This window comes from Mercenaria mercenaria, chromosome 9 (assembly GCF_021730395.1).
Source record: "Mercenaria mercenaria strain notata chromosome 9, MADL_Memer_1, whole genome shotgun sequence".
Classification (NCBI taxonomy): domain Eukaryota; kingdom Metazoa; phylum Mollusca; class Bivalvia; order Venerida; family Veneridae; genus Mercenaria; species Mercenaria mercenaria.
In genome coordinates, this window is record NC_069369.1 from 5,030,298 (window position 1) to 5,057,516 (window position 27,219).

The following is a 27,219-nucleotide window of genomic DNA, read 5'->3' on the forward strand; positions in this document are numbered from 1 at the left end:
ACATTCACCTGTCGTTATCTAAAGAATGATACGGTTTATTTACACATGATTGCAATATAACATTGTCAAGTAAGTGAGCGGTGAGATGTGTTCTTCTTTAGGAGATTAAAATATTCAAATATATCATAATGTAGAATATAATGTCAAGCAAATAAAGATATATTTTATGAATCTAAAACTTTAGAAGACTTGAGTGTGACTTCCTCATAATTTATTAAGGAATGAATACATGCACGTACTTTACATGTTATTAAGTTAAAGTGGCGTAATACATTGGATACAATTTTATTCAGATCTACAAAGGTTTGTATCAAGTGTTTTATATTATCTAGAAAGTAGCTTTATCTGTTAAATCTCTAAATACATAAAATAAATATATATTTAAATTTCGCTGACTACTAAAAGGTTTCTTATACACAACAAATTATTAAACAAGGCTTACAGATCCAAGGGTTTTGTTATTTTACTCCAAAGCTAAATACTAAATAAGTAAAAAGATATTTGAATATATCTAAAATGATAGCTGTATGCATATTGTATTTGCAGATATATTCGTGATATCCTGCTAAGAATTTAATCTGCTTATCACATCACTCTGACAGACACTTTTGTCATTCGTTTATTAATGTAAAATGTTTGTAACGCATACCAGTCTCTACTAAATTAATATGACATTCTGTCTCGCATGCCAGTATGTCTTTGCATATAAACATTATTATTATTATATTATAATACCAGATTTATATAGCGCCCTTTTCATGATCAATTTCACGTTCAAAGGCGCTTTACATAGTTCAAATGCAGCCACACAGGGCGCATTATTCATCCTCTACTAGTACAGTACACAGAGCGATCTGACCAGAGGGACAGAGTGAGACAAAGCCCCCGCGACAGAGAGATAAGAAATCAGATACAGGCTTGTCCGGCTAACTTAGCCTAGCTCGTTGCGAATAGACAGTCTGGTTCTTTAACGTGCCCAGTGTATAGCACTGATACACGCAAGGATTGCCTGGGTTCCTGACCAGTACACCTGTAGTTGGGTGGGAAACACTGAAAAGCGTTTCTGAAAATTCCCGAGTAGCTGCCGGGGATCGAACCCCCGACCTCAGGATTGGAAGGCCAGTGTGCAAACCACCGTCTGTACCGCATACCAGTTTGACTTTGCTCTATGGCTGTGTTTGGGTTGCTCTGTGCTGCGGGAAATCTACACTTAACTTTCATCTTTGGACGTGTAAACTGTTCATAGTAACACATTGTAGGTATCAGCGTTTTATTATGCACTAAATATCAAATAATACAGGAAAACAAATACCAGTCAGCATGACAACGACATCCGACCGTGACACAAGTGCAAATTATGATGTGAACAAATTTGCAAATAGTTTCAATTCACAAGATGAGAGCAACGTTCAACTCATTTCGGTTACGCCAAAACCTGAGCAGTCATTCATAACGAAGAGAAATGGGGCTGCTCATTCAGGTATTTACGAGTTAGTGATATTAGTTAATTTTGTCACATCACAATGTCTTTTTATCATTTTGTTGTAATTCAGGTCTGCTGAAGTTTCATGTTAAATCTTGACTGAAAGACTCGAGTGACTTTAGATATAAGTAATGACTTCTTTTCGGTCGTTTGTTCCAAAAGAGTTTAAGCTGTTTAAATGTGGACCACTATTTTAAATGTATTGCAGAATTCGGAAGTCCTGATGAGAAAAACAAGTTCATTTCACTCAATTCAGCCCCAGTGCAGCTGGACCCAGGCTTGGATTCTCTTCACAGATCCGCACAATTTACAAATGATGAGAAACACTCACTTGACCATCCACCCCCAGACAGGTAATCTGGTGTGTCTTTGTCGGTGCCGTTCAGTAGTCAGGGGAGATAAAAAATATGTGTTAATTTTGCTAATGATCGATGAATTTTATGATTACATGATTTATCATAAATTAGCTGATAGTTTGTTCAGACTAATATAAGGTAAATGAACATGTAATTTTATACATGGGTACATTTCTTATTATTTGTCACAAAGCCCACGTGGCCATAAATATGACCATATCAGAATTTGTAAAACAACCCCCAAAAAGCACACTTTTCTTTTCATAATTAGACTCTAGTATAAATCCTCTCTTAAAAAAGTAAAATGACCTACCTTAAAACGTGCGACAAAAGCATCACCGTATATAGTTTAATAAGACATATACTTGATAAAACGGTACCAAAGGCTTTTTAGGCAAATTTAATTATGTATCAGCGTTTTGTCCTTTCATATAGGAAAAAAATAGAAGAATTTTGCACGAACTGTATATCAGGTACGGAATATTTTAGGAAATGAAACAAAAACATCTAACTGTTAGATCAATGCCTTTTATCGTATTTTTTTGCCATCAAGCATACGCCAAATTATAGCCTTTAAAATGTTTCAAAATTTAATTTGTGTCAAAGATTACTGAGCAGCAATACTATTTCTTTCATAACAGCTGTATTACAGTGATATATTTTAGCGAAAAAAATAATTTCTCTATAAATCCACTAACATTGAGTAATTTATAAGTGACTACTTTTACCACTCTGGCAACGAAGAATTACTGTTTGCTCTGTATTGACTTAATGTTACGTTATTGGTTTGCTTGTTTACATTTCAAAACGCTATATTACCGTGCGATACCTATACAGAATGATGGTCTTTATTTTCCTAGTCCACGAGAATGATTTTTTTTTATTATACAGGTATAGAATGGTGCTCTTTATATTCCTCATCTGCTGAATTACTTAACAATGTTTATATTGTACAGGTACAAATGGTGTTTTCTATTTTCTTCATCCATAGAATTGCTTGTTTACATTATACAGGTACAAAATGGTGTTTTCTATTTTCCTCATCCATAGAATTGCTTGTTTACATTATACAGGTACAGAATGGTGTTTTCTATTTTCTTCATCCATAGAATTGCTTGTTTATATTGTACAGGTACAGAATGGTGTTATATATTTACCTCATCCATAGAATTGCTTGTTTACATTATACAGGTACAGAATGGTGTTTTCTATTTTCTTCATCCATAGAATTGCTTGTTTATATTGTCCAGGTACAGAATGGTGTTATATATTTACCTCATCCATAGAATTGCTTGTTTACATTATACAGGTACAGAATGGTGTTTTCTATTTTCTTCATCCATAGAATTGCTTGTTTATATTGTACAGGTACAAATGGTGTATTCTACTTTCCTCATCCATAGAATTGCTTGTTAACATTATACAGGTACAGAATGGTGTTTTCTATTTTCTTCATCCATAGAATTGCTTGTTTATATTGTACAAGTACAACATGGTGTTATATATTTTCCTCATCCATAGAATTGCTTGTTTACATTATACAGGTACAGAATGGTGTTTTCTATTTTCTTCATCCATAGAATTGCTTGTTTATATTGTCCAGGTACAGAATGGTGTTATATATTTACCTCATCCATAGAATTGCTTGTTTACATTATACAGGTACAGAATGGTGTTTTCTATTTTCTTCATCCATAGAATTGCTTGTTTATATATACAGGTACAGAATGGTGTTCTCTATTTTCTTCATCCATAGAATTGCTTGTTTATATTGTACGGTACAGAATGGTGTTCTCTATTTTCTTCATCCATAGAATTGCTTGTATACATTATACAGGTACAAAATGGTGTTCTCTTTTTTCCTCATCCATAGAATCGTTTGTTTACATTATACAGGTACAAAATGGTGTTTTCTATTTTCTTCATCCATAGAATTGTTTGTTGATATTATACAGATACAAATGGTGTTCTCTATTTTCTTCATCCATAGAATTGCTTGTTTATATTGTACAGGTACAAAATGGTGTTCTCTACTTTCCTCATTCATAGAAATGCTTGTTTACATTGTACAGGTACAGAATGGTGTTCTCTTTTTTCCTCATCCATAGAATTGCTTGTATACATTATACAGGTACAAAATGGTGTTCTCTATTTTCCTTATCCATAGAATCGCTTGTTTACATTGTACAGGTACAAAATGGTGTTCTCTTTTTTCCTCATCCATATAATTGCTTGTTTATATTTTGACTGGTACAAATGGTGTTCTCTATTTTCCTCATCCATAGAATTGCTTGTTTATATTGTACAGGTACAGAATGGTGTTTTCTATTTTCCTCATCCATAGAATTGCTTGTTTATATTGTACAGGTACAGAATGTTGTTCGCTATTTTCTTCATCCATAGAATCGCTTGTTTACATTATACAGGTACAGAATGTTGTTCTCTATTTTCTTCATCCATAGAATCGCTTGTTTACATTATACAGGTACAGAATGGTGTTTTCTATTTTCCTCATCCATAGAATTGCTTGTTTATATTGTACAGGTACAGAATGGTGTTTTCTATTTTCCTCATCCATAGAATTGCTTTTAACATTATACAGGTACAGAATGGTGTTTTCTATTTTCATCATCCATAGAATTGCTTGTTTACATTGTACAGGTACAAAATGGTGTTTTCTATTTTCCTCATCCATAGAATTGCTTGTTTAGATTGTACAGGTAAAGAATGGTGTTCTCTATTTTCTTCATCCATTGAATCGCTTGTTTACATTATACAGGTACAGAATGGTGTTTTCTATTTTCCTCATCCATAGAATTGCTTGTTTATATTGTACAGGTACAGAATGGTGTTTTCTATTTTCCTCATCCATAGAATTGCTTGTTTAGATTGTACAGGTACAGAATGGTGTTTTCTATTTTCTTCATCCATAGAATTGCTTGTTTATATTGTCCAGGTACAGAATGGTGTTATATATTTACCTCATCCATAGAATTCCTTGTTTACATTATACAGGTACAGAATGGTGTTTTCTATTTTCTTCATCCATAGAATTGCTTGTTTATATTGTACAGGTACAAATGGTGTATTCTACTTTCCTCATCCATAGAATTGCTTGTTAACATTATACAGGTACAGAATGGTGTTTTCTATTTTCTTCATCCATAGAATTGCTTGTTTATATTGTACAAGTACAACATGGTGTTATATATTTACCTCATCCATAGAATTGCTTGTTTACATTATACAGGTACAGAATGGTGTTTTCTATTTCTTCATCCATAGAATTGCTTGTTTATATTGTCCAGGTACAGAATGGTGTTATATTTACCTCATCCATAGAATTGCTTGTTTACATTATACAGGTACAGAATGGTGTTTTCTATTTTCTTCATCCATAGAATTGCTTGTTTATATATACAGGTACAGAATGGTGTTCTCTATTTTCTTCATCCATAGAATTGCTTGTTTATATTGTACGGTACAGAATGGTGTTCTCTATTTTCTTCATCCATAGAATTGCTTGTATACATTATACAGGTACAAAATGGTGTTCTCTTTTTTCCTCATCCATAGAATCGTTTGTTTACATTATACAGGTACAAAATGGTGTTTTCTATTTTCTTCATCCATAGAATTGTTTGTTGATATTATACAGATACAAATGGTGTTCTCTATTTTCTTCATCCATAGAATTGCTTGTTTATATTGTACAGGTACAAAATGGTGTTCTCTACTTTCCTCATTCATAGAAATGCTTGTTTACATTGTACAGGTACAGAATGGTGTTCTCTTTTTTTCCTCATCCATAGAATTGCTTGTATACATTATACAGGTACAAAATGGTGTTCTCTATTTTCCTTATCCATAGAATCGCTTGTTTACATTGTACAGGTACAAAATGGTGTTCTCTTTTTTCCTCATCCATATAATTGCTTGTTTATATTTTGACTGGTACAAATGGTGTTCTCTATTTTCCTCATCCATAGAATTGCTTGTTTATATTGTACAGGTACAGAATGGTGTTTTCTATTTTCCTCATCCATAGAATTGCTTGTTTATATTGTACAGGTACAGAATGTTGTTCGCTATTTTCTTCATCCATAGAATCGCTTGTTTACATTATACAGGTACAGAATGTTGTTCTCTATTTTCTTCATCCATAGAATCGCTTGTTTACATTATACAGGTACAGAATGGTGTTTTCTATTTTCCTCATCCATAGAATTGCTTGTTTATATTGTACAGGTACAGAATGGTGTTTTCTATTTTCCTCATCCATAGAATTGCTTTTAACATTATACAGGTACAGAATGGTGTTTTCTATTTTCATCATCCATAGAATTGCTTGTTTACATTGTACAGGTACAAAATGGTGTTTTCTATTTTCCTCATCCATAGAATTGCTTGTTTAGATTGTACAGGTAAAGAATGGTGTTCTCTATTTTCTTCATCCATTGAATCGCTTGTTTACATTATACAGGTACAGAATGGTGTTTTCTATTTTCCTCATCCATAGAATTGCTTGTTTATATTGTACAGGTACAGAATGGTGTTTTCTATTTTCCTCATCCATAGAATTGCTTGTTTAGATTGTACAGGTACAGAATGGTGTTTTCTATTTTCTTCATCCATAGAATTGCTTGTTTATATTGTCCAGGTACAGAATGGTGTTATATATTTACCTCATCCATAGAATTCCTTGTTTACATTATACAGGTACAGAATGGTGTTTTCTATTTTCTTCATCCATAGAATTGCTTGTTTATATTGTACAGGTACAAATGGTGTATTCTACTTTCCTCATCCATAGAATTGCTTGTTTACATTATACAGGTACAGAATGGTGTTTTCTATTTTCTTCATCCATAGAATTGCTTGTTTATATTGTACAAGTACAACATGGTGTTATATATTTACCTCATCCATAGAATTGCTTGTTTACATTATACAGGTACAGAATGGTGTTTTCTATTTTCTTCATCCATAGAATTGCTTGTTTATATTGTCCAGGTACAGAATGGTGTTATATATTTACCTCATCCATAGAATTGCTTGTTTACATTATACAGGTACAGAATGGCGTTTTCTATTTTCTTCATCCATAGAATTGCTTGATTATATATACAGGTACAGAATGGTGTTCTCTATTTTCTTCATCCATAGAATTGCTTGTTTATATTGTACGGTACAGAATGGTGTTCTCTATTTTCTTCATCCATAGAATTGCTTGTATACATTATACAGGTACAAAATGGTGTTCTCTTTTTTCCTCATCCATAGAATCGTTTGTTTACATTATACAGGTACAAAATGGTGTTTTCTATTTTCTTCATCCATAGAATTGTTTGTTGATATTATACAGATACAAATGGTGTTCTCTATTTTCTTCATCCATAGAATTGCTTGTTTATATTGTACAGGTACAAAATGGTGTTCTCTACTTTCCTCATTCATAGAAATGCTTGTTTACATTGTACAGGTACAGAATGGTGTTCTCTTTTTTCCTCATCCATAGAATTGCTTGTATACATTATACAGGTACAAAATGGTGTTCTCTATTTTCCTTATTCATAGAATCGCTTGTTTACATTGTACAGGTACAAAATGGTGTTCTCTTTTTTCCTCATCCATATAATTGCTTGTTTATATTTTGACTGGTACAAATGGTGTTCTCTATTTTCCTCATCCATAGAATTGCTTGTTTATATTGTACAGGTACAGAATGGTGTTTTCTATTTTCCTCATCCATAGAATTGCTTGTTTATATTGTACAGGTACAGAATGTTGTTCTCTATTTTCTTCATCCATAGAATCGCTTGTTTACATTATACAGGTACAGAATGTTGTTCTCTATTTTCTTCATCCATAGAATCGCTTGTTTACATTATACAGGTACAGAATGGTGTTTTCTATTTTCCTCATCCATAGAATTGCTTGTTTATATTGTACAGGTACAGAATGGTGTTTTCTATTTTCCTCATCCATAGAATTGCTTTTAACATTATACAGGTACAAAATGGTGTTTTCTATTTTCTTCATCCATAGAATTGCTTGTTTACATTATACAGGTACAAAATGGTGTTTTCTATTTTCCTCATCCATAGAATTGCTTGTTTAGATTGTACAGGTACAGAATGGTGTTTTCTATTTTCCTCATCTATTGAATTGCTTGTTTACATTGTACAGGTACAGAATGGTGTTCTCTATTTTCCTCATCCATAGAATTGCTTGCTTACATTACACAGGTACAAAATGGTGTTTTCTATTTTCCTCATCCATGGAATTGCTTGTTTTACATTGTATAGGTAAAAATGGTGTTTTCTATTTTCTTCATCCATGGACTTGCTTGTTTACATTATACAGGTACAAAATGGTGTTTTCTATTTTCCTCATCCATGGAATTGCTTGTTTACATTGTATAGGTAAAGAATGGTGTTTTCTATTTTCTTCATCCATGGAATTGCTTGTTTACATTATACAGGTACAGAATGGTGTTTTCTTTTTTCCCCATCCTTGGAATTGCTTGTTTACATTGTATAGGTAAAGAATGGTGTTTTCTATTTTCTTCATCCATGGAATTGCTTGTTTACATTATACAGGTACAGAATGGTGTTTTCTTTTTTCCCCATCCTTGGAATTGCTTGCTTACATTATACAGGTACAAAATAGTGTTCTTTATTTTCCTCATCCACGGAATTTCTTGTATACACTATACAGGTACATATGGTGTTGTTTATGAATTGTTGGTTTACACTTTACAGGTAAAGAATGGTATTCTTTTTTTTACTCATCCACGGAATTGTTTGTTTATTTTATAAAGGTACAGAATGGTGTTTTCTATTTTCCTGATCTACAGAATTACTTGTTTACATTATACAGGTGCAAAATGGTGGTCTTTATTTGCCTCATCACGGAATTATTTGTTTTACAGAAGCAAAATGGTGATTTTATTTCTCTCTGTTTACATTATACAGGTATAGAATGGTGTTCTTTATCTTCCTGATCCATGGAATCGGTATATTGATGCCTTGGAATATGTTTATCACAGCCAAAAAGGTAAACCTATTTAAACATTTTACTCAGAGATGATACCACAAAGTTCAGTTTCACATGATATTGCTTTCTGTTGAAAACCTGCATCGCAATTTTATTATGTCTTAGCTTTCATACTTCATATTGCATGATGAAATGCAATGATTGTTTCTTGGTCTATGTATTTAATACTATTTATCTCAACAAAGTATACATCGAGTTGTATGTTCTTCCTAAACTATAGCATACCTCAAGCATTCAAGCAAGAAAGCTAAACATTATCTTTAATTTTCGGACAAATTATACAGTAGATTTTTGTTTTGTTTTTTGTTTTAAAAGAATGACATGGTATTTAATACTGTTGATGATTCAAATGTATGTTATGATGGTAGGAAAGAAAACAATATCATAAGAAGAAAATATATTATTTGGACTGAACACCATTAAATACAATGTCTGTTTATTTCATATAAAACCTGTATATTTGATAAAGTTAATTCGATATCTTTTAGATAAGAGATTTTCAGAGAATTGTAATTTACCGTAAAGAACTATTTCGCTGATATAGAAAAGGAAAAAGGGGTGATTACTTTTATTAAAAGAAAATTACGCTTTATTAAAACGACCCTCTGAATTGACTCTTTTTCCTTTCTTCCTATGTCTCTATTCATATAATTCTTACGCCACCGTTGTCATCCAGCATAAGACAGGCAGGAGCATGCATTTGTCGACTTAATACTTAAAATGTTTCGTTTGCTTATAAAATAAAGAAGGTTTTATCAAGTAAAATGAACAAGTGTTTTGTGTTTTCAGTATTTTGAGGACTACAAGTTAGACACACCAACAAGTAAGGATGCGACGTATCGCTCAGAGTTTATGTTCTACTTGGGAATCGTGTCGCAGGTCTCCTGTGCATTAATCAGTTGTGTTAACACGTTCTTCCAGTTTGGAGGGTAAATTTACATGCGCTATACAACTGTATATGTAAAATGAAATGCATAATTTGATTATTGTAACGAAGACATTCTTTGACACAAACGAGAAATATAATAGTAGATTCCGTTTGACTGAGTAAATGAAATGTGCAATGCCACTCACGTTCCTCCCTCCTGTGGCAGTCTAAAGCGAAATTCTTTTATACAGGTGTATAGGATGGACTCCTTGATACCAAAGCACCAGAAATAGTAACAGCATGGTGACTAAGTCCGGGGCAAATCTTTGCAGATGCCAAACTGCACGTAAAGACTACTGTTATGATAGTTATAAGATATATAAATATATAAATTTAGAAGCAAGTAAAATAATATCAGTCATGGTTTGACTGTGTCTAATTTGAGAGGTATTGTAAAATGAAACATCGCTCACCATTCTTGGAATTATGAATGTAACTAAATGTCTAACTTTTACATTGATTTCTGCTGGTCTGCAATAAGATTCTCGGTAACTGACTTAGAAAATAATGAATTGTTAAACTGGATAACGTTATGTCCTCTTTTAGATACGATGCTATGTTGAGAAATTTAATTAGCTTAGATACTGGACTATCTGCACATCAGAATCAAATACCTTTAAAAGTATCTTTATTTTTGTTAAGTGACTTTATCTGTCTTTGATTTCAGTCGGGCTTCGACTAGAAGAATTGCCATTGCTATATTTATGATGGTGATCATCTTTATCTTTACTGTGATTCTCGCCATGATTGATACTTCCAGCAGTGAGTTTGTTTGACTATTTCTAAATGTTTGCCTTTAAGGTAGTTCTGCACGTTTGATAACCAGAAGTGATAGCGTAACGTCATTTATCCGGAAAACGTAGAATAAAGCCTGGATTCAGCGTACGGAAATGAAAATTATTTTATTAATTAATGGCAATCTGTAAGTAAATATATTACTATGGCATTGTTACTATCTTTCTAAAGCTATATATAATATTAAAACATTTGGCACGTTGAATAATTCAAAAATATGTCTTAAAATTGGCGTGCAATGTGCGGTTCACTTTAATTATGGTCAAATATCTTTAGAATAAGCACACGGACCTATACATTTTATTTCACCACATTATAGGTCAAATGCTCGACGAGGTCCAAATTTTTCAAATGAGTCTAGCAAAAAATCAAGCACACGACCTTATCATTTTTATTTGCTGAATGTTCTAAGTATATTCTAAAGTTTTGAAAAATCAGAGTTTCATCAAATTCTACAGTGTAGAAAAAATTTCGATCCAAACGTGCAGAACTACCTTAATAGTATTGGAATATGTGACATTTAGCCTGCGTGATTCAAATTTAGGACAATTGAGTTTGAACTTTTTGAGAAGTCAAAACTCAGAATAACAAATTTTATTTGCAAGAATAATAAACTTTGTATTTTTAATGTGTTTTGAATAGCCCGTTTTTAGCTCATCTGATTTTTTGAAAAAAAATGATGAGTTATTGTCATCACTTGAGCGGTTGTCGGCGTCGGCGTCGGCGTCGGCGTCGGCGTCTGCGTCGGCGTTGCCTGGTTAAGTTTTATGTTTAGGTCAGCTTTTCTCCTAAACTATTAAAGCTATTGCTTTGAAACTTGGAATACTTGTTCACCATCATAAGCTGACCCTGTATAGCAATAAACATAACTCCGTCTTGCTTTTTGCAAGATTTATGGCCCCTTTTGTACTTAGAAAATATCAGATTTCTTGGTTAAGTTTTATGTTTAGGTCAACTTTTCTCCTAAACTATCAAAGCTATTGCTTTGAAACTTGGAATACTTGTTCACCATCATAAGCAGACCCTGTACATCAAGAAACATAACTCCATCTTGCTTTTTGCAAGATTTATTGCCCCTTTTGGACTTAGAAAATCAGTTTTCTTGGTTAAGTTTTATGTTTAGGTCAGCTTTTATCCTAAACTATCAAAGCTATTGCTTTAAAACTTGCAACAGTTGTTCACCATCATAAGTTGACCCTGTTTAGCAAGAAACATAACTCCGTCCTGCTTTTTGCAAGATTTATGGCCCCTTTTGGACTTAGAAAATATCAGATTTCTTGGTTAAGTTTTATGTTTAGGTCAACTTTTTCTCTTAAACTATCAAAGCTATTGCTTTGAAACTTGCAACACTTGTTCACCATCATAAGCTGACCCTGTACAGCAAGCAACATAACTCCATCCTGCTTTTTACAATAATTATTGCCCCTTTTGGACTTAGAAAATCATTTTCTTGGTTGAGTATTATGTTTAAGTCAACTTTTCTCATAAACTATCAAAGCTATTGCTTTAAAACTTGCAACAGTTTTTCACCATCATAAGTGGACACTGTACATCAAGAAACATAACTCTATCCTGCTTTTTGCGAGAATGATGGCCCTTTTTAGACTTAGAAAATCATGGGTAGGACAATATTTCTATTACACAAAAAAAATCAGATGAGCGTCAGCACCCGCAAGGCGGTGCTCTTGTTAATTCTATTGTCATGTCTTTGTCTGTCTAGTAAGCATTTAATTAAGTAATTTATGCTTGAAGGCGTACGCTAGAATTCCCTGTATATGAGATGGGCGAAAATTTTCCCAATAACAGAATTTCTTTAAACTTTGGATATTGAAGGACAATCATCTAAGAAACAAAAAAATGCAATAAAAATCATAGGTCCCCTGATACGAAAAAGAGTTATCTGCCCTTGAAAACGTCATTTTTTGGGGAAATGCCGTTTTAATGGCAGATAACTCTTTTTCGATACCGGTGACCTATGATTTTTATTGCATTTTTTTTTGTTTCTTAGATGAATGTCCTTCAATATCCAAAGTTTGAAGAAATTCTGTTATTGGGAAAATTTTCGCACCAAATTCTAGCATACGTCCTTAAGTCACAGGATAATTTATATTTATCCTTTCTCTCGAATTTTTAGAAAACGTATCTAGTGTTACTTTGTTATTACATTTCAGTACCGCTTATATTCTTTGGCCTCACCATGGCTTCAGCCTCGCTTTTGAATTGTAAGTATAACATAGGTTGGTTCACGATGGTGTTTTAAGTAATTGCAATTGATTATAAATCAGTTTTCAATTTAACCTTTTGTCCCGCTTCCGTAGCGAAGTTTTCCCTGTATTATCATCTAACCCGCCTCCGTGAAGTGCTTTCTGTTTAACCTATTTCACCCAGAATTCCACGAAGTCTCCTCTATGAATAATACATATCTTTGTTGTTTTGCCATATGACACCCACCTATATAAAGTGATATCTGTCTATCAGTCAAACCAAAATTCTCTGAAGTGGTCTTTGATCAGTCTCATGACCCACTTCTATGAAAGTTTTGTGGATAACCGTCTAGACCCAGCTCAAAGAAGTGTTCTCTGTGTCTGTCCACATATACGAAAACGTCATTGTGTAACCTTTTGTCCTCTATCTCCGTGAAATGGTCTATGTGTAGCACTCAGATACATCATTTGGTTTCAGTGTAACCTAGTCTCCAGTTTCTTTGTACTTTCTGATCCCCATCTTAATGGAAGAGTACAACCCTCTAATCCGTTTCCACAGAGCGGCCTTTGTGTAGCCCTCTGACTTCTTCAGTCATAAAGTTGTCTTTGTCTAACCTTCCACTCTATAAAGTAGTCTTTGTGTAGGCCTCTGACCTTCCACTTTATGAAGAGGTCTTTGTTGAACCTTTTCATCTCTCTCTCCGTGAAGTTGTCTTTTTGTAACCCCTTGAGTTCCCTCTCCATGAGATGTTTTTTGTGTAAGCCTCTACCTTCCACTCCATAAAGTTATAATTGTGTAACCCTATGATCTCCCTCTCGTCGAAGTAAACTGTGTAACCCTCTGGTTTACCTCTCCATGAAGTAGTCTTTTTGTAACCTTGTGAATGAATGGTATGTAGGTAACCCACAGACCTGCATCTAAAGCGAAGTATGTTTTAAGAAGTCTCTGACCTACCGCTCAGTGATAGTGCGTGTGTGCCTACCTATGACCTCCCTCTTCCTTAAGTGGTCTTTGTGTAATCTCAGACCACCCGCTGTATGAAGTGAACTTTGTATAGATCTTGCCACTTCTCATTAAGTGGCTTTTGTGTAACACTCCGACTTCCCTCTTTATGAAGTGGAAGTGGTTTTTGTGTAACCTTCTGACCTTCTCCGTCATACAGTGGCCTTTTTGTAACCTTCGGGCTTCCATTTTCTTAAAATGGTCACAGTGTTATCCCCTGCCCTCCCTCTTTATGGTCAAAATATTACCCTTTAACCACTTTTTACATGAGGTGGCCTTTGTGTAAATATCTCATTCTCAATATAGTGGCCTTTCTGCAATCTTTTGTTTTAGAAAGTTATTATGAAAGTATATCTACTGTCTTCGTTGTAGGTTGTGGTGGTGTATATCAGAACCTGACTTTTGGACTAGCAGCTATTTTACCCATGAAATATACCAACGCTATTGTTCTGGGAACGGTAAATTATTCTTAAACATGTGATAGCTTGAAGCATGAACGGTATATACATTGAAAATTAACACAATGTGCTTAAGGCGAGCTGTTGTGATCGTTCTGTTTCCGTTTTCTGTCGTCGTCTAGGCGAAAGAACATCCATAAAATTTTGACCATCGGCAGCGGGGCTACAAAACAATTTTTTTCAATTATACAACAACTAGCGAGAGTCCCTTGAGATTATTCGACATTTAGGACTAACTGACCTAGATCTCCGACAGATGCACCAAGTTGGACACGAAATATAAATTAACTGAAAACACTTGGAAGTCAGACTTTCATGTATGATCGTTTAATTGCAATACCTGGTCGACATTAAATGTATTCACTCCCTTTTATAGCCACTGATTATCTGACTGGTGTAGGTTTCTTGTTGACAGCTTAACCAGTAGAAAGCTCAAGGTTATACACCAGGCTTACATGGTCTGTTAAATCATTTGCTTATTATAATGGATAAATGGTTCATAACCTGATTCAACCAAAGTGTCATCGTTTATCAATGTTAACGTCTTGATAATGCTACCAAATAAGCTTAATCTAAGATTGAAACTATTAATGTGCATGTAAAACTTTTCTGATACGACAAAAATGTGACGACTGACATTTCCCGGGCATTGTGTTAAAACTGGTTATTGATCACTTCGACGCATAAAATAACCTAAATTACTGAAATTATGTCCATGATTGATGCGTGTGATTTCCGTCTTGATCAATTAAAAGCGATTAACCTGGAAAATCGGACTATTACTTTTTAGCTCACCTGAGCCAAAGGCTCATGGTGAGCTTTTATGACCGCTCAATGTCCGTCGTGCGTCGTATGTCCGTCAACATTTTCTAAAAAAAACCTTCTTCTTGAAAACTACTAGGCAGAATTACACCAAACTTCACAGGAATGATCCTTGGGTGGCCCCCTTTCAAAATTATTCAAAGAATTGAATTCCATCTGGTTGCCATGGCAACCGAAAGGAAAAATTTTAAAATCTTCTTGTCCAAAATCACAGGGCCTAGGGCTTTGACATCTGGTGTGTAGCATCATCTAATGGTCCTCTAATAAAATTGTTCAAATTATCCCCCTATGGTTAAATATGGCCCCGCCCCGGGGGTCACATGGTTTATATAGACTTATATAGGGAAAACTTTGAAAATCTTCTTGTCCAAAACCACAAGACCTAGGGCTTTGATATCTGGTGTGTAGCATCATCTAGTGGTCCTCTACTAAGATTGTTCAAACTATTCCCCTAGGGTCAAATATGGCCCCGCCCCGGGGGTCACATGGTTTATTTTTATATAGGGAAAACTTTGAAAATCTTCTTGTACAAAACCACATGGCCTAAGGCTTTGATATTTGGTATGGAGCATCATCTAGTGGTCCTCTACCAAGATTGTTCAAATTATCCCCCTAGGGTCAAATATGGCCCTGCCCCGGGGGTCCCAAATTTTACATAGACTTATATAGGAAAAAAAGTTTAAAAATCTTCTTCTCTGAAACCACAACACTTAGACCTTTGATATTTGGTTTGTAGCATTGTCTTATGGTCCTCAACCAAAATTGTTCAAATTGTACCCCTGGGGTGAAAAGAGGCCCTGCCCTGGGGGTCCCAAGTTTTATATAGACTTATATAGGAAAAAACTTTAAAAATCTTCTTGTCTGAAACCATATGACCTAGGCTTTTGATATTTGGTATGATGCATTGTCTAGTAGTCCTCTACCAAAATTGTTCAAATTATGCCCCTGGGGTTAAAAGAGGCCCCGCCCTGGGGTTACTTAGTTATTATGCGAGTTATATAGGAAAAAATACTTAAAAAATAATCTGATCCTATTTCCAAGACTGTTTAATTATAATTACCTGATGACCCCAAGTAATATGATGTCACTTGACTGTGACCTACTGACCTACTTTCCTGTTTTTTTAAGATACAGCCTTGAAATTTTGATGACATACACAGTTTTGCACACCTATCGTAAAACTGAATTTCATTAACCATGAATATGACCTACTGACTTTCTTAATATTTTATCCTCAGTTTGACATTTGAAACATGTAGGTCATATTACTCAGGTGAGCGATCCAGGGTCATCATGATCCTCTTGTTTATAATTGTAACAGATAAGAAATATGAAGTTTATACCAGTAATATTTATGTAGAAGAATTACAATTCAACCTACATTAAAACAGATTTTAAAAAATTAAACGTTTCCTTGATATGTTTGAAAATTCTGTCTCATTTGGAATTTTGCATTTAAAGCTTTTGTTACAGTTTTGATTTCAAAGAATGTTTTATGTAATTTTAATGAGTGTACATTAAATTGTTCTACTTTTCAGAATCTCAGTGGTGTGTTCACATCTGTGATTAACCTTTTGTCCATAGCAGGTAAGATTGATATCATGTCACTATCAATATGAATATGTTTCTTTTTGCTACTTTTGATAGTAAATACATATTACTATCTTATGATCTTAAAACTTTAATATTCGTCTGAACGCATGTCCATATCAAGTAAAAAACAAATATAAGACAGTTGTAAATGGGTGTATTTTCTGCTCAGTTTATAACGTCACACATCAAATGGAATATATTTGGATCCACAGTACCTTGATACTTTCATTGACAGCTTTGGCACACGTCCTTCATTTCTATTTCAGTTGGAAAGAGAACGTCAACTAAACTAGTTACAGTCAAACTTCGGTCTCTCGAACTCGGGTAATTCATACACGGTCCTTCAAGGGAACTCATCGTAAGGTACCGGCAAAATCCTTGTATAATGTACATTGTTCGATAACTCGAACTACCAATAACTCGAACAAATTTTGTTGGTCCCGACGAGTTTGAGTTAAAGAGGTCCGACTGTAACAGTTCAGTTAAGTGAATGTTGGAGGATTTGACAGCGCTTTATTATGTTGAATTTCAGGAGCTCCGAATCCACGCACATCAGCTGTGTATTACTTTATTGTTGCAATTGTTGTCCTGTTGGTCGCGTTTGACTGTTACTTTTTACTCCCTCTAACTGTAAGTCTGCAATTTATCTTATTCTTTGTCTGTAGAAAATCAAATATTAAATATTTTGGGTCTCCTTGTCCAGGTTGTTTAAGTAGATGGTTTCGAACAATTTGCCCTTTGCCCCTTTGGGCTGAAAAACGGGAAAAAGAATGATTTTATCTGAAGAATCCATCCAGTGTGCTTCTGAAAGGTTGGCGTTTCTACCCAGGTGTCAGACAGTTGCATGAAATAACGCTAGGTCTCGAAGGTCTAAAAACAAACGCCATATAAGCTTAATTTTGTCGGTGTGAATTAAAACCCATCTAGACATACATAACCACTATTCTAAGAAAAATTCCTCATATATGCAGAAATGACACAACATTAACAGTGTAAAGGCCCTTGAATTTTTGTTAAAGAATACATTATTTTCTTCTTGCTATATAAGTAATAGTTGCATGCCATGTGTAGATGACGTTGACAAATACCTTTAGAATTTTATTTCTTTTTTGCTTTCCAAACAACCTTTACCCTGCTAAATTTCTGTAATGAACTTGTCTATCTTCCAATTTAAACAGTACAATTAACTGTTAAAAGGGTGCATACCAAAAAGATACTGACTGAATGGCGAACAGTGCAGATCATGATCAGACTGCACGGATATGCAGGCTGAACTTGATCTGCACTGGTCGCAAAGGCAGAATCACTTGCCGCCAGCAGGCTAAGGGTAAAATAAACACATAAAATTCTGAAATGGTCACTAGATTTGTAACCGGGGGAAAGCAATATATAAATTATTCAACTGTCTATAATTTTATCATTACTGTCATACAAACCTTCTGTTCCCGCTCTTTGACTTTTAATATTCTTGCTTATTGAGTTATCAAAGCTAACACAGTAACAAATGTAACGGCCAACTGCAATTTGTTTTTCTTCTTAACTATGTACATGTAAATCATAAAGTATTTACTAAAATTTTGGTGTGTTTGTTTCAGAAATACTACCAGTATTACCTGAAGTCAGTGCATGGCTCGCAACCTGTAGACGAGAAGAAGATGGCTTGTGGTGATTATCTTCGAGCTTTCGTAGATTCTTGTAAAACCTATTGGGTAGTTATAAAGAAGGTAAAATGTCTCAAAATTCTCATTGACATCAGTGTTCGGAAAATAATGTCGTCATGCTTTCATTGTCGCAGTAAATATACTTGGCAGTCATTCCAAACTCGCTGGTAGGCATAAATAGGCTTCCATTAATCCTTGTAAAACCTACTGTGTAGTTTCCAATAAGATTTCGGACAACATTATTTTAAAAAATATTTCTTTAATTGCACAAGGGGTATGACCTTTGCCACATTTCACGTTGTTAACACACAAGAGATATCATTTCTCATGCAATCTTCTTAAAACTCATTCAGATTGGTCAAATGGAATCAAATGTACGGTTATGAGACAGACTGCTTCGACAACATCAGGGTTATGGTCCTAAATTCAATGCAAATTTTCTCAGCTGGTCTTTAGTGCTTATAATGACTTCAGTATGAGATCTAGACAGTTGAAGTGACTCACATAAAATAAAACTCACGTCCTTTTCCATTCTTTCTGTTCAGATCAAACTACAGTTATTTGGTGTGTGGTGCACGTTTTGCGTGTCGCTCGTCTTGTTTCCGGCCATACAGAGTAACGTGTTGATGGTGAGGGAAACATTCACTAATGAAAACGGAACAGAAAGTTTGAGAACTGTTACTTTCAGTGAAGAATTCGGTATAAAATTTCTTCTATTTATGCTTGTAACCAAATACTGCAATTTTTTAAAGTTCACGAAACCGGGATTGTACACAGGCACTATCTTTGTTTTCAATAATTAAGATCATATGTGTAACGGTCGTTTTAAGGGATATATACATATATCCCTGATGATATACGATGAATATTTATTTAGCTTTTAAATATTTGCCCTATTTAAACTGGCAGGATTTGTGATACAATGATTTTTTAAAAACTGTGATCTCGAGCGCTGTTAAAACTGCCACATAATAAAACTGCAGTTGCGTAATCAGGAAGCTGGTACTTGTTTTTCGGATGCATTGATGTTTATTTATTTGTTTGCTGCTGTAATATTGCTTATACTTAATTATCCAGAAAAGAAAGGTTATTGGACCTCAATCTTTACATTTCTCAGCTTCAACCTGTTTGCATTTCTTGGGAATCTTACAACAGGATTTATCAAATGGGTAAGTTTGACATCATGTACAGAAATGTAAGTTTGACATCATGTACAGAAATGAATTGTTATCTAATAAATGTATAAAAGATACTTTTCATGTGCAGTTATATTATAATGTTAATGTGTTATACTTTAGATTAAGATAGGCCCCTATATATCGTAATAGTTAAATTTTCATTTAGATTTGTAAACAGTGCGACTCACAATCTAAAACAGTAAAGGGCTTGACGTAAATGAAACAGATATTAGGCAAACATTCTCAACATTATTACTAAGTCTGATGGCAACTGAATAAAAAAAAACCAACATAAAGTGACATTTATTTTGTAAATTTCGCGAGTATTCATATTTTGCTAATGTTCAGGATCGTATTAAAACTATTGCACACATTAAGTGTCGGTTACATATATTATTAGAATGGTGTGTAATGTTTATTGTCTGGGGTCTTCACTAAGTCATAACACAATAACATCATTAAGTAAAGATCACGTAAACGATTCCCAGTATATATTTATACAATGTACACTGTCATTCATATATGATATGAGACTGCGACAATCAAAATTGACTTCTACCGTAAAAGACCAGATATCGCTTTTAAATGCACATTTCATTTTTTATAATAAGTTTTATTTTAAATTCTCTCACCATTATCAAAAATCTAGAAATTATACATAGAAATGCTAAGGCAATGTCATTTAAAAGCTTAAATTACTTCCACTGAGAGAGCAACACACGTGACGAAGAAATGAAATACGCACTTACCAACTGCTACCAATATCTTCATGAGTACATATAAGAACATAATACTAGTGCTAATAGACTAAGTACAGCTAAGCACTTAGCAGCGTTTCATTTACATTTCATTAATACAGCTAAGCACTTAGCAGCGTTTCATTTACATTTCATTAATACAGCTAAGCACTTAGCAGCGTTTCATTTACATTTCATAATCATTATAACGTAATGTACCCGTAGTGACTATCGTTAACTTCCGTCCGTTTACGTATTGTCGGCAAACGATGTCGGCATTTTCCCGATGTTAGAGAAAATAAGCTTCTGTGAAAGGATGGCGAAATCGCATATACGGAAGGTACGTCATTGCACGGAAATTGCCGATCGCCAATGAACGGGTCGATTACCTTAAAAAGCCTTTGATAAATAATGTTAGTTTTCGTTAGTACATGAACAATCAAAATCAATTTGTCCTCACAAAGCAAGATTACTGTTTTATCCACCTAATTATAGTAACGGGATTTTTTTCATGAATAGCGGTTATATATTGCAAGATCCAAATGTCACAGGGTGAGAAAAATGTGCAGTCAGTCCGTGGCTCGGACTCGGGACCCCTAGCTTACAGGGCGAATGCTCTACCGACTGAGCTAACCAGCTGCCAGACACATCTTCTCCCCTAACGTGACCAAGTCCGTACCGTGACACAAATATAAACTATACGTCATTCTAATTGTACTTTTTTCATAATCTATTTCAAATATCTTGAATAATGTAAAATTTATGACCTTAAATGTATGTGTTCTTCCCATTTTAAATATCGGGCTAAATCACAAAATCCGAAAAATGGAAATATCAATTTTGCATGGAAATTCTGCTTTATGCCAACGAAGATATCCTGAAAAATTTATAACAATTTATTTACAGTTATTGTCAAAACAGATTTTAAAAAAAATAAGTGTCACAAATGATTGAATTTTACAATGAAAGCTACAGTTTACCCCCATCGAAACCGTTGTTCGACGGGAAATGCAGAAGTAACCAATGTCTTTTGAATTTTTATATATTCATATTATCATACCTCAGAGTTCTTTGGAATTAGGTAAAATGTGAATTGTATTATCAAAAATATGTAAAATAACTACATCATTTATTTTCAGCCTGGTCCCAAGCGTGTATGGATTCCCATTGTGTTGCGAGCATTGGTCTTGATTCCAGTATATTTGCTCTGTAACTACCAGCCAATCGGTGTTGTTCGCAGATTTCCGGTTTATATTCCCAGTGATATAGTGTTTATACTTGCGGGAATAATCATGGCGTTCACCAGTGGCTACTACAGTAGCCTTTCCATGATGTACGGTCCAAAGTAAGTTACGTCTCCATATGATTTTGTTTTATATGTTTAGTGGTTTGATACAGGCTTTAGGCATTTTTTTTCAGAAGTGTTTCAGCACAGAGGTCATTTCTCAAACAGCGGATTCCATACCAGTGCCTACTTGTACCTGTAAGTAAATGACAACTTCCTCATATGAATCAGAGGTGGATGACGAGTGACTGAAAATCAAACTAGTCTATCTGCTTCTATTTCTATATACACTTAGACTAGCCCTCGACATAATCGAACAGAAATTACCGATTTTCATTAAAGGTTCACAACCTTAAGATGCAGTATGTCTATTTTAGTAAAAGCACTATACGAGTTGCCGTCATTAACAAATTACACGTGTCTTATGATAGACTGGGTCAAGCAAACGTCTACTTCATATACTTCACGAAATCTTACAGACAACTGTCACACAGGTTATTGTCTACTTAATAAGTCATTTAAGACAAATGCGATATTTTTGTACCTGTTATAATTAATGATATGGGTTAGGGTTAGGGTTAGGGTTAGTAACTTTGTAACTTCATGGAGTTTGATATTTTATAGACCATTTAAGAAATAATAATTGGTTTAAACAATATTTTATTCATATATATTTACAATATGAAACGTTACATACTTACAGCATGAAGGATTGAGTAGAAAGCCAAGCTTATTTGAAACTCTCTCCTTAAAGAAATAATAATTATTAAACATCGTTAAATAAAATCACTATTTTGACCTCAGATTTGAACGAACGACAATTAATGATTTGTCTGATCCTTCTGATTGTTCTGCCTCGATACTCTGTCTTCTGAAAGGGAATTGAATGCATGCGTTTTTGGTTCTTAGAGTTTTCTTTTTACATAAATTTACAAGAGTATTTTTATGTTTATATAGCTTGCCTTCTGTTACCATTGCAAGTTTTAGGAATTCACCTGGCTGGGAAAGCTAATATTTACACTGTCGATCGAAACATAGTGGGGGGTGGGGGGTGGGGGGTGGGGGGGGGGGAGGGTAAAGATAATGTGCACCATAAACCGGTTTAAGTTCCAATGGGTGGTGTTTCCATGGCGGCGCCCTACTGTGTTTCTTTATCTTTGACTGTGTGTGCTAGACTTGTGTGCATCCGTGTGGTGTAGTTGCGCTTTTTGGAGGCTGTGCTTTTTTTTTAGCTCACCTGAGCAATGCTCAATGCTCAGGTGAGTAGCTGTGGTCGCGCAATGTCCATCGTCTGTCGTCTGTCTGTCTGTCAACATTTAGCTTGTGTATGCGATAGAGGCTGTTTTTTTTCAAATTATCTTCATGAAATTTGGGCAGAATGATTGCCTTGATGTAATCTAGGCGAGGTTCGAATATGAGTCATCTGGGTCGAAAACTAGGTCGCTAGGTCAAATCAAAGAAAAACCTTGTGTATACGATAGAGGCTTTGTCAATTGATCTTCATAAAATTTAGTCAGAATGATTGCCTTGATCATATCTAAGTCAAGTATGAATATAAGTCATCTTGGGTAAAAAACTAGGTCACTAGATCATATCAAAGAAAAACCTCGTGTATGCAATAGCGACTGCATTTTACACCGGATCTTCATGAAATTAAGCCAGAATGGTTGCCTTGGTGAAATCTAGGTCATGTTTGAATATAGATGATATTGGGTGAAAAACTAGGTCACTAGGTCAAATCAAAGGAAAGAACCCTTGTGTTTGCGATAGAGGCGGTATTTTTCAATTGATCTTCATGAAATTTGGTCAGAATGATTGTTCGAATATAGGTCATCCGGGGTCAAAAACTAGGTCACCCGGTCAAATCAAAGAAAAACTTTTTGTACGCATAAGGGGCTGCGTTTTACACTGGATATTCATAGAATTTAGTCAGAATTGCTGCCTTGGTGATATCTAGGTCAAGTTTGAAAAAGGGTAATCTTTAGTCAAAAACTAGGTCGCAAGGTCAGATCAAAGAAAAACATTGTGTATGCAATAGTGACTGCATTTTACACTGGATATTCAAGAAATTTGATCACAATGTTTGTTTTGATGACCTCTAGATCAAGTTTGAATCTGGGTCATGTTGGGTCAAAAGCTAGGTCATCCAGTCAAATCAAAGGAAAAGCTTGATAACACTTTAGAGGCCACGTTTATGACCATATCTTTATGAAATTTGGTCAAAATTTTTATCTTGATGATCTTAGGCCTAATTTTGAATCTGGGTTATCTGAGGTAAAAAACTGGGTCACGTGTTAAAATAAAAGAAAAAACTGGCTTGTGTATGCAATAGGGGCTGCATTTTTTCATTTTAAATACGTGACACTTTGACAGAATGTTTGTCTGCATGAAATTTCGGATTAATTTTTATCTGGGTCACGTGGGGTTAAAATCTAGGTCACCAGGCAAATCAAAGAATAAGCTTGTTTACACTCTAGGGTCCACATTTTTATTCTATCTTCATAAAACTTGGTCAGAATGTTTTTTATCACAAAGTCTTGGATGATTTCAAATCTGGGTCACATAAGGCCAAAAACTAGGTCACTGGGTCAAATCAAAGGAAAAGCTTGTATACACTCTAGAGGCCACTATTTTGCTCCAGTCTTTCCGAAACTTATTTGTTTTTATAGAATCTTTTACAAGCACGAATCTGGGTCATGTGGGGACAAAAACTAGGTCAAACATATTTACACTGTTATGGTGATTTTCTCAGGTGAGCGACCTAGGGCCATGTTTGCCCTCTTATTTAACGTGGCTTTTCCTGTTAGATATTGATCTCTATTTTTACAGTGAAATCTCAATCTGAATTGTCTGTTTTCTTGAAATCATCTATAACTGTTTTCTCTTTCTATTTTATCAGGGAAGTGGAACCTTCTATGATGGGTAGAGCAGGTATGATGATGGCATTCTTCCTCGTACTTGGAATCACCTCCGGAGTGAACTTGTCCTTAGTACTACAGAGACTGGTTACAACGAAATTGGTCTGATAGAAAACAAGATACGGATAGGCTACGATAGAAAAACGTGTGAACTAATCATAGGAGTTAAAGTACTCTTAAAATGAATATGACATTGAATCGTGTCTAAAACTTAAAACAAGCATTGAATAAACTACAGAATAATATGAAATAAGACACCGCCTAGAATGGCGATTTATCAATACATCCTTTTACAAAAAAACTAGTCACTACTCAAAAGAAAGTGAACATTCGCGAGAACCTATTCACTTCAAACAGCAAGTTTACATTTAGTGTCATCATACCTGTTACAGCGAATATCATACTTCGCAAAATTTATTGGACGCCGGTGTCACGGTGACGTCATTCGCCACGTTCTCGCACAGGCATTAGGTTATAACACACTAAATAGTTGTTGTTCTTTATTCTATATAACATTGACCTATTTCCAACGACCGCAGCACACATCAGGACCCATTTTAAATTTCTGTAACTTACATTTTCTTGAAGAATATTGTCAGTGCTAACTAAAAATCAAAAGAAAAGTGGGGGTCATGTTTGATGCAAGAAAAATAATTTCAGTCAAACACACACACTGCAAAATCAGCTAAAAAATGAGACCCCAAATTATACTGGTGGTGTATGATCTAAGTTTCCATGAAAAATTTTGTCATGTTGTTATTTCATTATGAAAATGCTACCTACATGTCAAGCATAGATCTGTCATGTGATTTTAGCAAAAAAAATTGCAAAGAAAATAAGGAAAATAGCTCTACAGAGCAAAAAGACTGAGGATTATTTGTATCCGCCATTATGCGACTACCATTTTTTTCGCGCCATTTTTCTATTTAGTGTCTGTATGCCATTAGGATTTTCTCTTTTGTTTGCACATGGCGCAGAAACTTGGCGGCCTTTAAACTGCCTTACTGTTTAAAATATATATTTTTCAGTTGCATATACATTTTGAAATCGAAAAATAAAAAATAAAAAAAAAAAGACATATTGGCACGATTTACGAATTTTTGTGACTGATTTGGGGTGCTCTATTACTCATGCAGACAACCAGTCTGTGGACTGTACATAAAACGGAATCGGAAAACATAAAATATTGCCTCCGTATATGCAGACAACAAAGACTAATAACTATATACGGACGTTTGCGCCGTGGATAGATCCCATATAAATTTTTATTTATCAGTTACATCACATCTTTCAAATTAAGGCTTGACATTTTTCTATACATGATCCGTTTACTTTTAAAACGGACCGCCTGTAAACCGAAATGAAATTTGGTTTGTTACTTTTATATTTTATGTCGGGTTTGATTCAATTTCTGTTAAACAAGTTTATTTCAGAAACATTATGCCAGCTACATTATGTCTATACTGTTAAGGCTTAATATTTTTCCTTTAAAAAATGGAATTTTAAAACGGTGAGCCTGTAAACAAGTCACTATGTAACTTTTTGAAAGATTTAAACAATTGCATTTATTTTATGCTAACTGATGAAATACTGTGTTTTATCAGTGAGATATAATCCATATCACTCACTGTAAATGCCGATCAACTTGTACACTGTGTATAAATTTTAAATTATTTGCTTAAAACAAGATGATAATTGTAGTCGCACTTTGTTCTTTATAGTATATTTCTCGATTCAAATTATTTTTCTTAATGAGAATTTCATAACGTTATGCAGCAAAAAATAAAATAACATGGAACTTTATGTCGTGTGCGTCTTTCTAACGTCACAACATGTGTGACTTTATGTCCGTTTAAGCGCGTCTGTTTCCCGCGCTGAGGTTAAAATTTGTTGCAAAATGCATATCTCAACGCAATTAAGCATAAAATAAAAAGAACATTTGCTTGCACATGAAAATAATTGAAATTTTCTCACTTCTCAGTGAAATATATTCCATATTCACTCAAAACAAACAAATATCCTCTATTTATCATACCACTTATATTTGAGCCGCGCCATGAGAAAACCAACATAGTGGCTTTGCGACCAGCATGGATCCAGACCAGCCTGCGCATCCGCGCAGTCTGGTCAGGATCCATGCTGTTCGCTTTCAAAGCCTATAGTAATTAGAGAAACTGTTAGCGAACAGCATGGTTCCTGACCAGACTGCGCGGATGCGCAGGCTGGTCTGGATCCATGCTGGTCGCACAGCCACTATGTTGGTTTTCTCATGGCGCGGCTCATTTAGTTGAAACTCGATATCTCGAATTCCAAGGGATCGAGCGTTTTACTTCAAGCGAAATCCGACTGAAAAATGATATTTTGTACATGTATTTTCGGGACGGGACATGAAAATGTCTTCGAGGTAGCCGGAATGTTGAGATAAGTGAGTTCGGGATATTGCGTTTCTAACTGTTTATCATTTTTTTGAGCTGTAAGAGCAAGAGAAAATGCTTCATATCCTGTTCGGCATTTGCTTAGGTTGCTTTAATAGAGAATGCGAAGTAATAGGTTCAATGACTAGGCCGAACACATCCAAACAATGATAGATACCTTTTCCCTTTTTATCATCCTACATTTTTATATTTAAAAAACGTGTCAAATATGAATTATTTTATATCTAAACGTACTAAATGATTTTCATTATTGAACTAAAATTATGACCCTGAAAGAAATAATAGTGGAGTTTCTCCCGCTATG

The 27,219-nt window shown here is 34.5% G+C and overlaps 1 protein-coding gene across 4 annotated transcripts; it reads left to right on the forward strand.

Annotated features, from left to right (window-relative positions):
- On the forward strand, nucleotides 1-26,277 carry LOC128559377 (equilibrative nucleoside transporter 1-like). 4 transcript variants are annotated; one of them, XM_053550726.1, is made up of 15 exons: nucleotides 1-69; nucleotides 1,301-1,480; nucleotides 1,692-1,836; nucleotides 8,817-8,898; nucleotides 9,688-9,827; nucleotides 10,494-10,588; nucleotides 12,793-12,843; nucleotides 14,201-14,286; nucleotides 16,647-16,695; nucleotides 17,234-17,331; nucleotides 18,297-18,425; nucleotides 18,908-19,061; nucleotides 19,440-19,531; nucleotides 21,417-21,622; nucleotides 24,462-26,277. In XM_053550726.1, exons 2-15 carry the CDS (start codon nucleotides 1,321-1,323, stop codon nucleotides 24,586-24,588), a joined length of 1,614 nt encoding a protein of 537 aa, XP_053406701.1. In that variant the 5' UTR covers nucleotides 1-69; nucleotides 1,301-1,320; the 3' UTR covers nucleotides 24,589-26,277. The 4 variants fall into 4 exon arrangements, with proteins under 4 accessions (XP_053406701.1, XP_053406700.1, XP_053406703.1 ...); XM_053550725.1 differs by lacking the exon at nucleotides 1-69 and adding an exon at nucleotides 76-303; XM_053550728.1 differs by lacking the exons at nucleotides 1-69; nucleotides 24,462-26,277 and adding an exon at nucleotides 76-303 and having other exon boundaries at nucleotides 19,480-19,531; nucleotides 21,417-21,615.
- Nucleotides 26,278-27,219: the final 942 nt, after the last annotated feature.

Bases quoted from the DNA above. Each gene is read 5' to 3' on its own strand.
- LOC128559377 (XM_053550726.1), top strand. From the start codon at position 1,321: ATGACAACGACATCCGACCGTGACACAAGTGCAAATTATGATGTGAAC. The intron at 8,899-9,687 runs GTAAACCTATTT...TTGTGTTTTCAG, and splicing joins TGTTTATCACAGCCAAAAAG to TATTTTGAGGACTACAAGTT. The intron at 9,828-10,493 runs GTAAATTTACAT...CTTTGATTTCAG, and splicing joins ACGTTCTTCCAGTTTGGAGG to TCGGGCTTCGACTAGAAGAA.